Here is a 12,630-nt window from a genome sequence, read left to right as displayed (position 1 = left end):
ACAAGAGAAGCTTGATTGCTACCTGGGGAGAAGATGTCACTGTGCCATCAGTGTTCATTTCCTGGTCTTATTGTTGGGTTTTGGTTTTGTATGAGAATAGCCTTGTGGGAAGTACACATTGCTATTTGCCCTAGTGAGCACTGTTGGATTCTAAGTATCTAAAACCAAGGGACGAGCTTCCCAAGAAATATACACGGATAGGACTCGCTGCAATCGCATGAGGTTTATTGATACTGGTGCACCAGGGCTCCATTGTATGCAGGCAAAAGAGCACTGAATTAGAGTTGGGGGCAATATTTATACCATATTCACAGGGCTCATAAAGGCAGTTTTACCTCTTAATCAACAACTAAAAAGACTAACTTCAACAGCTCTCCCAAGCTCGGCTTTTGTTCCCAGACCCGGTTGCTAAGTAACTCAAGTTTGTACCTTATCTTTTACAACAAACAGAGAGTCAACTTAAGTAGCTTCTGTTTACTCAGGTTTTACTGTGCTAAGGGCTCACGAACTCTTGTCTTGGGTCTTTCTTCCTCTGAAATGTTTGTTGAGCCTTTGAAATGTGCCTCTCTCAGGATGTGTCCCTGGGAGAAGTTAAAGTTTGAGTTTAAAACCAAAATCAGAGCTTTTTATTAATTTTTAAGTTTCTACAGCACCAGAAACCATTTGTTTGTGATGGGAAATCACTGCAATTGACTTTGAAGTTCAGGGGAAGCATGGGGGAAGGGAGAGGGCAGCTTTTTTTTTTAAATTAGTTATGATTTTTGAAACATGCCTTGTAAAACATCATATTCAATTTTGAAATAAGAAAACAGAGAAGACATGTTTGGTTTCAGGCAAACGAAGGCATCAAGGAGTGTGCTTCCCTGACAGCCAGCAATGCACCTGCAGTGAGGATGGGGTGATAAGATCCTGTACACAATTGCAACTGAGCCATAGGTTATATAAAGTTTCCGGTCAGAATTGTTCATTGTGGAGTTTCTACTCTGAACTGTGAACATTGTACTCTTTTTGGCAATATGTATATTAAAAATTGGAATGATACAGAGATAACCATGGCCCTTGCCCAAGGATGACACACAAATTCATGACACATTCCATATTTAATAATAATTGTCTGGGAAGTAAAGGTCAACACAATACTGAGCAATGAGGGAGGAAAACAGTTATTTCAAGAATGTTTCTTTATTGATGGCTGCATCTCTTTACAATGAGAGGAATCAGGTCACTTTAGAATTTGCTGCTTAGAATTTGCACTTTAGAATTTGCTTTAGATGATGTAGGTCAGCTCATCATCCTTGGTTTTATTAGTCTGATAACCCTGAAGTTTCAAATCATCTTCTCCAGAAAGGCCTCTGAAGACTTTTATGTGAAGGAAACAACCATGCCCTACATCCATCTGAAAAATATAAAAGAAGAAAAGAAGAAAGAAAAAAGATAGAAAGAAAATAGAATGAAAGAAAAATAGAAAGAAAGAAAGAAAGAAAGAAAGAAAGAAAGAAAGAAAGAAAGCCAAGCAAACTATTCACATGAATTTTTATGGTATTACAGATCTTCTTTTTATTAAGACTTGATGTGTCAAGCTCTCCTAATACGACACTTCTGGCCCAACACAGCACCCATGAACTGAACTCACATCAAGCCTCAACTTAAGAGAAAGAACAGCTAACAATATGGCAGAAAACATATCTTAGATATATTTTAATACCTTTTAGAAAAATAATTATTCAAATTATTTGTATTTCAGAACATCAGGTAAAATGCAATTCCTGAAGATGTCAGAAAAGGGTGTTAAACCCCCTCAAACTGTAGTCAGAGATGGTTGTGAGCTGCCATGTGGGTGCTGAGACCCAAACCCTGCAAGAACAGTCAGAACTCCTACCTACTAAGCCATTTGTCCAACTGGATTTTATGTATTGCACTTTTCATTAAAATCTTGGTGCAGGTTACATTCCAGAGTTAAATTTTATTTTCATGATGCCTGGAGAGGACCAGAGGGAAGCCTGTGGTTTTGGTAATTCTGTTTTCTGACTTCTAAGTTGAGATAAAATTGTCATATACTTTGATAAGGGAAAAGAAACTCAGATTTGCTTTAAAAAAAAAAATATGGACAGTATGGTCCCCGTATCCCTGTGTTACAACCTACATTGTGAATGCCTACCAGGCTGCCTCCTTTGTAAAATAAAAATAAATCATCTTAGGAACCATTGGGATAACACACCCAATGGTATTTTTCAGCCTGAACATGGATGGGACCTAGACAATCAGGACAAGAATTGCCACTTTGTTCTTTATGACAACAATAAAAGTTTTATGTTCTACAGAAGACATTGTGCCTGGTATCACTTCGTACCTTAAACTTCAAGTGCTACTAACCAAAGTATATCATTATATATGGTACTATGATGGGCATCATACAAAGTGTATATACGTGCATGCACGTATGTGTGCTTGTGTGTGTGTGAGTGTGATCACACTGACTTCTTAGTGTAGGTCTGCATTCACAAGGTAAAACAAGGTAACTATCCTATCATCCAATGGACTGGGGGGTCTTCCACCTGCAAGTGTCTTCATTAAAGACCAGTGGTAGAGATGAAGTTAGAGTTGGGACAACAGGAAACAATCACAGTAGGGTTTGAGGGAGGTCTGAGTCCAACCTTAATGAACAAATTTTGTCCAGCGACGACTTGAGATTTATACTCAACAGCTTTGAATTTTTCATATTTCTCATTGGTTTTCTCTTCAAGCAGTGGTCTGACCTGAGGAGAAGAAAGTAATGATGTTAGGGCTGTGTTAACTCAGTTTACCTGAGTCACCAACCTTCTGAGAGTCCTCAGAGATGCTGATGAACCTGAGCTGGCAGCCCAAGCCTCTAGCCTCTAATCTCAGAACTTGGAAGACTGAGACAGGAGAATGTCACTCAAGAGCAGCTTGGTAATCTCAGAACTTGGAAGACTGAGACAGGAGATTGTCACTCAAGAGCAGCTTGGGTTATGTAGAAAGCTCCAGGCTGTTGGAGCTACCAATTGAATTCTGCCTGAAAAATCAAAACACAAAGACACACAGACAGACAGACAGACACACACACACATACACAGGCACATATATACAAACACACACAGAGAGATACACACAGACAAGACACAAACACTCACAAACACACAGACAGAAACACATATACACAGAAAATAGGAAAACAAAGCAATAAACAATGTAGTCATGATTTGCAACGAAGGGTCCAAATAGGTGTATCTATGATTGATCAATTAATACGAAGTAAACAGCACATAATGTAGATTTTTTTCTGGGCCCCCACAGATCATTCTAAGGATACAATAACGCCCTCTGGCCCGACACTGTGTGGGGACCCAATAGACCAGAATCTTAGAGGAGTAGACTAAATTTCCTGACTTAACAAGGGCTTTCTGTAGTATCTGCACCATGTATTTCTTTGAAGGGGAAGGATTGCTGTGACTGAAAGAAATGTTTCCTAAAAATACACAGTTTACTGCCTGCTTCTCTGCCTCTCAACAATTTACTGAGAGTTGTCCCCTCAGGCTGTCTCCTGCAAGACTGCACAGATGAGTGACATCTGGGAGCTGAGCCACCACCCTGTACCTGCTCACCTGACATTAAAGAGGTTGGCAGCAGTGCTTAATCTACTTTTTGGTCATAAACTTGTTATCATGAAAAAGTGCTTAATTAAGATTTATTTTATAATTTTCCCTAGATATCATGACTTCCTCTGCACTGTTAAATTTGAGGGAGAAGAGGCCATTTGTTTCAGTAATTTATGTAGCTTCTATAGTTTGTAGCCAGATGCTGAACACCTAAGAGTGACTCAGGAAATGTCCCTGTGAAATGGTTCATGGCTATGCATCTCCCATGGTGACTTAAGTCTGAGTCCCTGGCTTCCACAGAGGAGGAAAGTTTGCTGCATTCCCTCCCCTCATTCCTGCAGAGCTCCCCAGAGTGATGAGGATGTGCAGAGGTAAAGGACACATTAGTTTCTTATGTGGGTGACTCTTAGCATTTTGTGTCTTGGTTTCATCCTCTAAAAATAGGATGGAATGCACCCATGCCTGCCTGAAGACTCTGAAGATCAACTGAGAAGTGGGACTGAAATCAAGGATTTTAAAACAGAAAAGCTCCTTCCCAGGGTGTGGTGCTTTGTTAATATCTCTGTCTCATTCTGCTTCTCTGGAGCTATAAGAACACATTTCTAAATTTATTTTATAATTGAAGTTGTGGTCCACAGATAGTGTCATTATCAAGACAAGCCCTTCTAGTACCTTCTAAACTTAAACACTATATGATCAAAGTACATTTTATGTATGTATGAAATCCTCAAAGAACTAATGAGAATATCATGTTCAAAATGACCCTAGCCAGGCAGGATGACACACTCTTATAGTCCGAGGTACTTGAGAGGCTGGAAGCAAGAGGATTACTTCAACCTGTAAGGTTTTGATCACTTGGAAAAAAATAGCAAGACCCCTGTTTCAAAAGAACAGTTATTCTAGGTAACCAGATGATCATTTACAAAATTATGAAAATCTGCAGTAACTTTATTTCAAGTAACTCTATTTTCCTGTCTATCCTCCCCACACTGCTGGTTCCTGAGGCATCTCAGGGGGGCTTTTTATTTCTGTCAACATAAATACCAACTATGATTCATTTGTGTATATTTGATTTTGAAATGATTTTTACTGGAAGTTATTTTAGTCCTTTTAGCTCTTTCTTCTTACAGGTGAAATGGAGGATTTTTCTGTGACATCTTATTTTAAGGCTTCATCTCTCCATGCCTTCTAGGATATTAGGCCCTACAGGAAAGTGAAGTCATGGGTAGGAGTGCCCACTCTCCCAGAGACCTTGGAAGAAATGTAGACTAGCAGGCCAGTTTAGCCCTCTTCAGTCAGATCTTCATTCTGTCTAGAGCAACAGGTGACTCCTGTGCTCATTTAAGGTTGAGAACACCAACTTGATGTGAGGACTCTAATGAAGATTTAAAGATTTAATATTCCTCAAAAATGAAATGCTCCAAAATATTTATTGAAATAATTCTATGGGTGAGAACTATTTAGCCTTAAATATTTAGCCACTGAATTTCAGGCCTGTGACACCATCAAGAATGTTCAGTGCCCCAAGCATGAAGGCTCCCATTTTTTCTACTCACAAAAAATCTGATAGTACTTAGCATGGTGGCACATGCCTGTAATCCCAGCACTTGAAAAGTTGAGGCAGCAGGAGTGCCTTGAGTTTGAGGCTAGCCTGAGTTACCTACATGCTAGACCATCTAGTAAGATCAACTCTCAAACAAACACACAAACAAATAAGCAAATAACAAACCAAACTGAGCTTGTCCTCCAGGATGATTCGGCTTCAGAGGGGAAAACAATGTGATGTAAGAAATAAAGTCACAGGGCTGGAGAGATGGCTCAGTGGTTAAGAGCACTGACTACTCTTCCAGAGGTCCTGAGTTCAATTCCCAGCAACCACATGGTGGTTCACAACCATCTGTAATGGGATCCAATGCCCTTTACCAGTGTGTCTGAAGAAGTGTACTCATATACATAAAATAAATAAATAATATTTAAAAAAAAGAAATAAAGTCACAGATTGCAAACTTACCTCCTTAATTCTCCTTTGTAAAACAGGAAACATGATACATCTTTTTATATAGATGATAGTTAAGCAACATGTATTAAGTTGCTAGAAACATTGAGTTCTATTTTGACTGTGATGGTTTGGTGGGCATAACATCCTGAAATCAGCTCAGACATCCTTAACAACCTTAGGTGCCTTCAAACATCAGCTTTAACTACTGCGATTGGAAAATTCCATCAGTAGTTAGAGCTCCTGGGATCAGACTCATGAGGTATAAAGAGGATCCAGCATGAATTCACCTTCAGCTACTGGGGAAACTGAGGCTGCAATAAAGAGTGTGGCTTGGCAGACTTTACTCTTGGAGTGTTGACATTTCTCTGAAAGCCTTAATGTTTCCCTTCTAGTTGTATAAAATCTGAATTAAGTCCATATACTTCTGATTTCTGTGATTTCCCACACTCAAAATGCCATGCCAAATTATGAATCAAATTGTGAAAAATTTTTTTTTAAATCAAGTTTTTTCTGAAATGCATTGACTCACCTTGTCAGCAACCTCCTGAATTTCTGGTGTGGCAGGTCTGGCTTCTGACAAGCCTCCTGTTAATACATTGTCTGGATTCATTGCTGGGCAGGGTGCTGAGAAGAAATGATCCAGCAAGCACTAAGAGTCGGGGTTTTAAAGGGATCTGTAAACTCCTCCTCTAATGTACTATCTCCACAGTATCAGAGGAACTGGGGAAATGAGTGTGGCCTCAGGCAAGTCTTACTTCATCCCTGAGAGGAAATGCTGAGTGGAGTTGGGGGAAATGGGTTGGGGGAAGTGAGCAAGCATGTGTGTCCAGGACTCAAGGTATGGTGAGCATGGTTTCTCCCTGCAATCTCTGTGCTGAAAGTGTCATCCTGTTGTGTCATTTAAGGAAGGCCATGCATAACCAGAGTTTCTAAATATGTTAAATTTGAAGAGTTATTTAAAGAGAATACTCAATAATATCAAGGCTGGTTGCTTAGTATCCATCCAACTTTATAAAGACAATAAAACTGTCTACGGTGAATTTTTACTTGCAATTTCTAAAATGTTTATCTCCAAACATGAAGAATAAAATCACAAACACCTTTATGTCTTCTATTGTGGTTGCTTCTCTGTGTCTCTGTGTATTTCTCTCTCTCTCTCTCTCTCTCTCTCTCTCTCTCTCTCTCTCTCTCTCTCTCTCTCTCAATGATTTCTCTGGCTGCCTTGAAACTCAACAGGCTAGCCTTGAACTCACCAATATCTGCCTGCTTCTGCTTCCCAAGTGCTGGGATATAAGACATGTACCACCATGGCCAGTGATTCCACTTTTTTTTGAAGGGATTTCATTTAGCCCAGGCTGTCCTCGAACTCACTGTGAACCTTGAACTTCTGACTTTTCTTCCTTTCTACCTGCAGAGTGCTTGGATTATGGTTTTGGCCTTGAATGTCTGATCCTTCTGCCTGTGTTTCCTAAGTGATGGGTTTACAGTCAGTAGGTAACTTAACAGGTAATATCTCAACCATGTAAAAGGTAAAGCTTCTCATTAGAAGAATTGCTGGGTGTCAAGAGGAAAGTGCTAGGGATAACAGGGAATGCGGCACAGCAAAGGGACAGAGGCTTGCTGCTCACCCATTCCTGCCAACTGGGATGATTCCACCAGAGAGAAAGGGGGTAGACTTGTTTGATTCTTAGTGACAGAGACATAGATGTCTGTTATTTTATTGTGTTCTCCTGTATTTGAAACAATTCTAGAAATCAAGATAAATGGGAAATACACATATCTAAAAACAGCCAAATCTTTCATACTAGGAGAATGAGATTCTGTCTTTTTAAAAAACAAACAATCAGACAAACAAAAAACAACCCTGCTAAAACAACTTTCTTTAGATATATAGAACCCAGAGAGTCTGGTAATTTTTATATAACATCAGAATCTTAGGCTTCTTCTTTTAATTCTGTACATCAACTGACAGTCTCATTCTGTCAGCTTTGTAGATTTCTGTGAGGTTTGACTTACAGAAAAGAAATATGGCCTTCTAAAAAGAAGTACTTGGCTTGAGAGGCCATTGTTGAACACTTTTCAGTGAGGTACAGAGGTTTATACCTAAGGTCTTTCCAAACAAATCCTCACAAATTGACAGGATTATTCCTCATGATGGTCAACCAGAGTTCTAATAATTGATTTCACAGAACTTTCCCATTAGGTAGTGCACGCAGGCTTTCCTTGAACTGCTCGTGTAGTCCATCTTGACCTTGAACTTGTGAATCTGTCTCTCAAATCCTCTTGAATCTGTCTCTCAGACTCTGGGATTCTCTGCATGTGCCTCTGTGTCCACTGCTAACATCTGCCAACTTTAAGTGGCTTGTTCTTGTAACTTTCTTTGCTGATGTTGAGACTCAGTAAATGACACACTGGGGAGGTAGCTCAGTGTTAGAGCTCTTTGTGAAGCTTCCTCAAGGCACTAGGTCAAGCCCTTGTATGAACAAGAAAAGGTATTTTTTCCCAACGCAGATCATAGAACTGTTCCATTAAAGACGGCCATGAAACCTAGAAACCTTGTTCAAAACTTCCCTGCCCTTTCATGTAGGTCTTGACACTCAACAGGTTGTTTATACTACATTGCCAGGTAGTAAGTCATAGAATCTTCATTCTAGGATGGGTTCTGCTCAGTACATAGAGATGGACCTCCTCCCAGACAGACCAAGAATCTAAGCAGACAAGCATTGCTGGTTCTCCTACCCAGTCTTGGCACCAGTCCAGTCACACCTGCAGTTAGCTGTCCATTTCAGGTAAAATAAAATCTTTAAAAATGGGCAACTGCTGTACTTCGGTATTTGGGACTCTATTTCCAAGGTGTCCTGTGTCATTTAAAACTTTGATTAAATAAACCTGTTCCACTTTTTTTGTGCTGTCTGTTGTCATAGGAGTGTGAGCCTTAGAAAAAGAGAGTGAGTGTTAACCCTCTTGACAGACCCTATATAACATTCATTGTAATGATTCATTTTGTACCAAGTCAAAAGTTCGAAATATACTTTTTTGACACACCATTACCGTATGCTACAGCATTCCAGCAAACCCACTGATGTCACAAACATCGATCTTGCACAGGGAAAGGACACCAGGCAGTAAACACATCACTTCTTCCTTTGCCTTTCATGTCCAGGTAGACTCACAGTTCAGAGAGGAAGATGAAGGCATGGAAAGTGCTCACCATCCCAGCTGGAGGAATGGCTTAGGGGGAAAAAACCTCCTCAGGAAGAGATGGCTGAGCTGAGCCTTGGAGGCCAGCCACTTAGTTTTCACTTCTAAATGTCAACTTGATTAAAAAGAAGAAGAAGAAGAAGAAGAAGAAGAAGAAGAAGAAGAAGAAGAAGAAGAAGAAGAAGAAGAAGAAGAAGAAGAAGAAGAAGAAGAAGAGTAGCTGTTTTATTGAGCTGGAATTGACTTACAAGAAAATGTTCATCTTGGTAACTTTGACATTTTGATATATGCTAGTACATACTACAGTTTGCTAAAGGTATCTACATTGGCTGCTTTAAACATATCTCTTTATTATTATTGTGTATGGGAAAGGGGTCAGACCCAACTGGGGAGCCGATTCTCTACTTCCACTCTGGGATCCAAGATCAAACAAGAGTTGTCTGGTTTTATTGGTCAGTGGACTGGGCCATCTTGCTGGCCCTCATGTACTTTTAAAAGTCCCCTTCACGAGTCTCCACAGTCCCAGTCCCCAATCAATCAGTAATCACTGTGTTATTCTGTCTATCTCACACAAACAGACTCTCATGTGTATCCTCCGATGAAGGGAGTCATCTCTTACTTGATCTGTTCTGAGGTTTATTCATGTTGTTCCATGTAGTAACACCTCATCCTTTACCCTTGTAATACTTTATGGAATGGATATGCCTCAGTGTGTTGACCTGCCAAGGAACATGAAAGTTGTTTTCATGTTTTAACTATAAAAATATTGCTGCTGTAAGTGCTTGTGGTACTTACTATAGTCTTTTGAGTTATCACATGGAATAACGCGTTGCATTGTGCCGCTTTCGTATACACACAGAATTGCACATTGTTCTTATCAATCCCTACGTGTTTACAGTCTCAGTTACCTAAGCCTTATTTCCAATGGTCCTACCGACTTTACTTTCTCATCAAGGTCTGGGACTTCTAGTGTCTCTACATCTTTGCTAAGGAAAACACAATAATAGTAAAGGGGACAGACAGAAGCTAAAAGTTTTTAACCCCACACACACACAAGTTGCCCATATGCTCCATAAAACTTCTTTTCTTTGGAAGAGTTTTATTTCTATTCTGTAAATACAGCACAACTTTTTACACAGTGTTTGCAATGTACAAGGTGTTGTGAGTACTCTAGGAGTGCTTAGAGGATCACTTAGCTTATATGCGGATACTGTGCCACTGTCTAAATGTGTGCACTGCAGAGTCCTAGAAGCCGTCCCATGCTGACCTGAAGGGCCAGTTGTACTAATGGAAAACTCTGAATATGAGCTCTTTCTGTCTCTCTGTGTTTCTTTCTGTGTGTTTCTCTCTGTTTTTAGATTTTGAATATCCCCTTTCTCATTCTACTCCCCCCCCCCAACAGTGTGATTTTGAATGTCCCCCAAAGGCCACTTGTTAAAGGCCTGGCCCAGTTTGTGGCACTATTTAGAGTGGTGGATACATAGCACTGGGGCCTAGTGAAAGAAAGTTGAGTGTAAACATCCATGATTCTCATTCCTGGCTTCCAGGAACTAACTACTCCTGCTTTGATCACTGACCCAAAGCAAGCACTGACCCAAAGCACCAGGATCAAGTGATTGCGTGCTCAAATAAGCTTCTCCTCCCTTTGACTTGATTATCTCAGGTACTTTGACACAGTGATTAAAAGCTGAGTACCAGTGTGTGTGACCAATATGTCCCTTCTGGTCACAGCTTACCTTCCTACTCTTGGAATGGGTGCTTCGGGTGAGCAGGGATTTCTAATCCTAATGAAGTCCATTTCTGGACCTTCATGGTTATTGTCTATGTCATGTTTTAAAAATGGTTGCCTTCCATAAGTTTCAGGAACGGTTCCTTGTACTTGCTTTCTGGACTTAAGCTTTTACATTAAATGTATAGCTCAGCAGAACTGATTCTCACGTGTATATGGTGTGATGCAGAGAGGAGTGTAGCATTTTTCTTTAATCTTTCTTTACGGACAGCTGACGCTCACTGAAAAGGAAAGAATCACAGAAATGCACCCTTTCTTTTACACTGTGTTTCATCAATGCTTTCCTTGAGAACAGATTTGTGGGTCAATGACGTGGGCGGTACTCTCCTCCCTATTCATCTTCCAGGACCTGAGGACTCCAAGAAGAGAAAAAGAAAACAACTTTCCAGGAAGTCTCTAGATCCGGAGTGATCTGGCATAAGGCAGGTGGAAGGAGACCCTCCACTGGCTCCAGACAAAGGTGTAAGGCTGGACTTCTCGCCAGGGTAGATTTTGGGGCTGCCAGGACAAAACCGCGAGGTTTGATTTCTGCACTTCCGTGGGGTTTTTTGTGTGCACCTGCTTTCCTATCCCAGCGGCTAAACTGGGGTGGAGAGAAGAATCCACCACACACCCTCAACATCAGATTCAGGTGGGAAACAAACCCTACAGATTTGTGTGGCATGGCTGAAGTAGGTGCTGAGGGATGCAGAAAGCTGGCGGCGCCCTGTGTGATCCATAACTGAGCCTTAGGCATCGGTGACTCAGGACTTAGGCAATCGCCTCGTCTTTTCGCACGCAGAGGCAATATTTCCTTGATTAAAACACTTGTCAAGTATCAGCCTCCTGTCTTCCAGGCACCCACCACTACCCATTCCCAAGGCCTGAAGTTGGCGAGGATGATGACTTGCTGTACAGGAAAGAAGGAAGATTTATAACACGGAGAAAACAGGGTTGGGTTAATTAATTCTGCAGAAGAGTTGAACCCCTAAAAGATGCATCTAATAATTACAAGTTTTTATATTAAATTGTCTCTAGAGTATGCACAGGTTAGAGACTGATACTTACAGAAGACAGGCCCCACCCCCCCAATATAAAGAACAGATGGAAGTTATAGCTCAATAATCAGAATCATGGCATTCTGAGCACTTGAAATTTCCTTGAAAAAAAATTTTTTTCCTGACTTCTTTGGCCACCAAAAATTTTTGAAACTGCAAGAAAAACTTTTGTATTGCAGGAAGTAACACAGATTCTAGGAAAGATGGGGAACGATCTTCTATAGAAGGTTCTGGCTTTTTAGTGAAACTCTTGATCTGTAACAGGTAAGAGGTGAGGCTCAGAGGAACTCCATAGAAGGCTGAGTTAACAAACCTCAAGCTTGGGCTGGAGAGATGGCTCAGTGGTTAAGAGCACTGACTGTTCTTCCAGAGATCCTTAGTTCAATTCCCAACAACCACATGGTGGCTCACAACTATCTGCAATGGGATCTGATGCCCTCTTTTGTTGTGTCTGAAGACAGTGACAGTTGACTTATATATAATAAAATAAATAATTCTTAAATAAGACAAACAAAAATCCAAAGAAGTTCAGAGTTTGCCAGGGTTAGCAACAAGGCAAGTAGGGACTAGGAGTGTGCTGGGCTCTGAACTGGAGACCGTACCTGAGGTGCTTGTAGATGAGGCCACCAAAGCCAACAAGTCTGTGATTCTGTCTGCAGGTGCACTATTTACATTATGGTGTCAAGCATTTTGTTTTTAAATACATGTTTTACATGTATTTGTTGTTCGTGAGCCATAGTGTGTGTGTGTGTCAGTGTGTGTGTGTGTGTGTGTGTGTGTGTGTGTGTGTGTTTGTCTGTGTGTGTAGGTCAGAGGATAGATAATTCCTGGGAGTCTGTTCTTTCTTTCCACTATGTAGATTCAGGGATTGAACTTGGGTCCACTGGCTTGGTGGCAGGTTAGTCATCTCATCATCTCAGATCTTTTCAATCATCAAATTCTCAGCAACCCATAGCCTTTATTGATTCAGAGTGCAAAAGTGGTAAA

At 40.6% G+C, this 12,630-nt stretch overlaps 1 protein-coding gene and 1 non-coding gene across 2 annotated transcripts; one reads left to right on the top strand and one right to left on the bottom strand.

The window, feature by feature from the left end:
• The first annotated feature begins 999 nt into the window (after positions 1 to 999).
• LOC117718366 (U6 spliceosomal RNA) lies at positions 1,000 to 1,104 on the top strand. The gene has a single exon (XR_004608051.1). It is a non-coding gene; the product is annotated as a U6 spliceosomal RNA (small nuclear RNA).
• LOC117718245 (stefin-3-like) lies at positions 1,082 to 6,296 on the bottom strand. Its single transcript, XM_034515812.2, has 3 exons — positions 6,146 to 6,296; positions 2,655 to 2,756; positions 1,082 to 1,396 (listed from the first exon to the last, which is right to left on the bottom strand). Exons 1-3 carry the CDS (start codon positions 6,224 to 6,226, stop codon positions 1,268 to 1,270), a joined length of 312 nt encoding a protein of 103 aa, XP_034371703.1. The 5' UTR covers positions 6,227 to 6,296; the 3' UTR covers positions 1,082 to 1,267.
• Positions 6,297 to 12,630: the final 6,334 nt, after the last annotated feature.

This window comes from Arvicanthis niloticus, chromosome 12 (assembly GCF_011762505.2).
Source record: "Arvicanthis niloticus isolate mArvNil1 chromosome 12, mArvNil1.pat.X, whole genome shotgun sequence".
Taxonomy (NCBI): Eukaryota; Metazoa; Chordata; class Mammalia; order Rodentia; family Muridae; genus Arvicanthis; species Arvicanthis niloticus.
Note: the sequence above shows the minus strand (reverse complement) of the source record. Positions and strands in the feature narration are given on the sequence as shown.

Bases quoted from the DNA above. Each gene is read 5' to 3' on its own strand.
- LOC117718245 (XM_034515812.2), bottom strand. From the start codon at position 6,226: ATGAATCCAGACAATGTATTAACAGGAGGCTTGTCAGAAGCCAGACCT. The intron at 2,757-6,145 runs GTGAGTCAATGC...TCTTCTCCTCAG, and splicing joins TTCAGGAGGTTGCTGACAAG to GTCAGACCACTGCTTGAAGA. The intron at 1,397-2,654 runs GTTGGACTCAGA...TATATTTTTCAG, and splicing joins GACAAAATTTGTTCATTAAG to ATGGATGTAGGGCATGGTTG.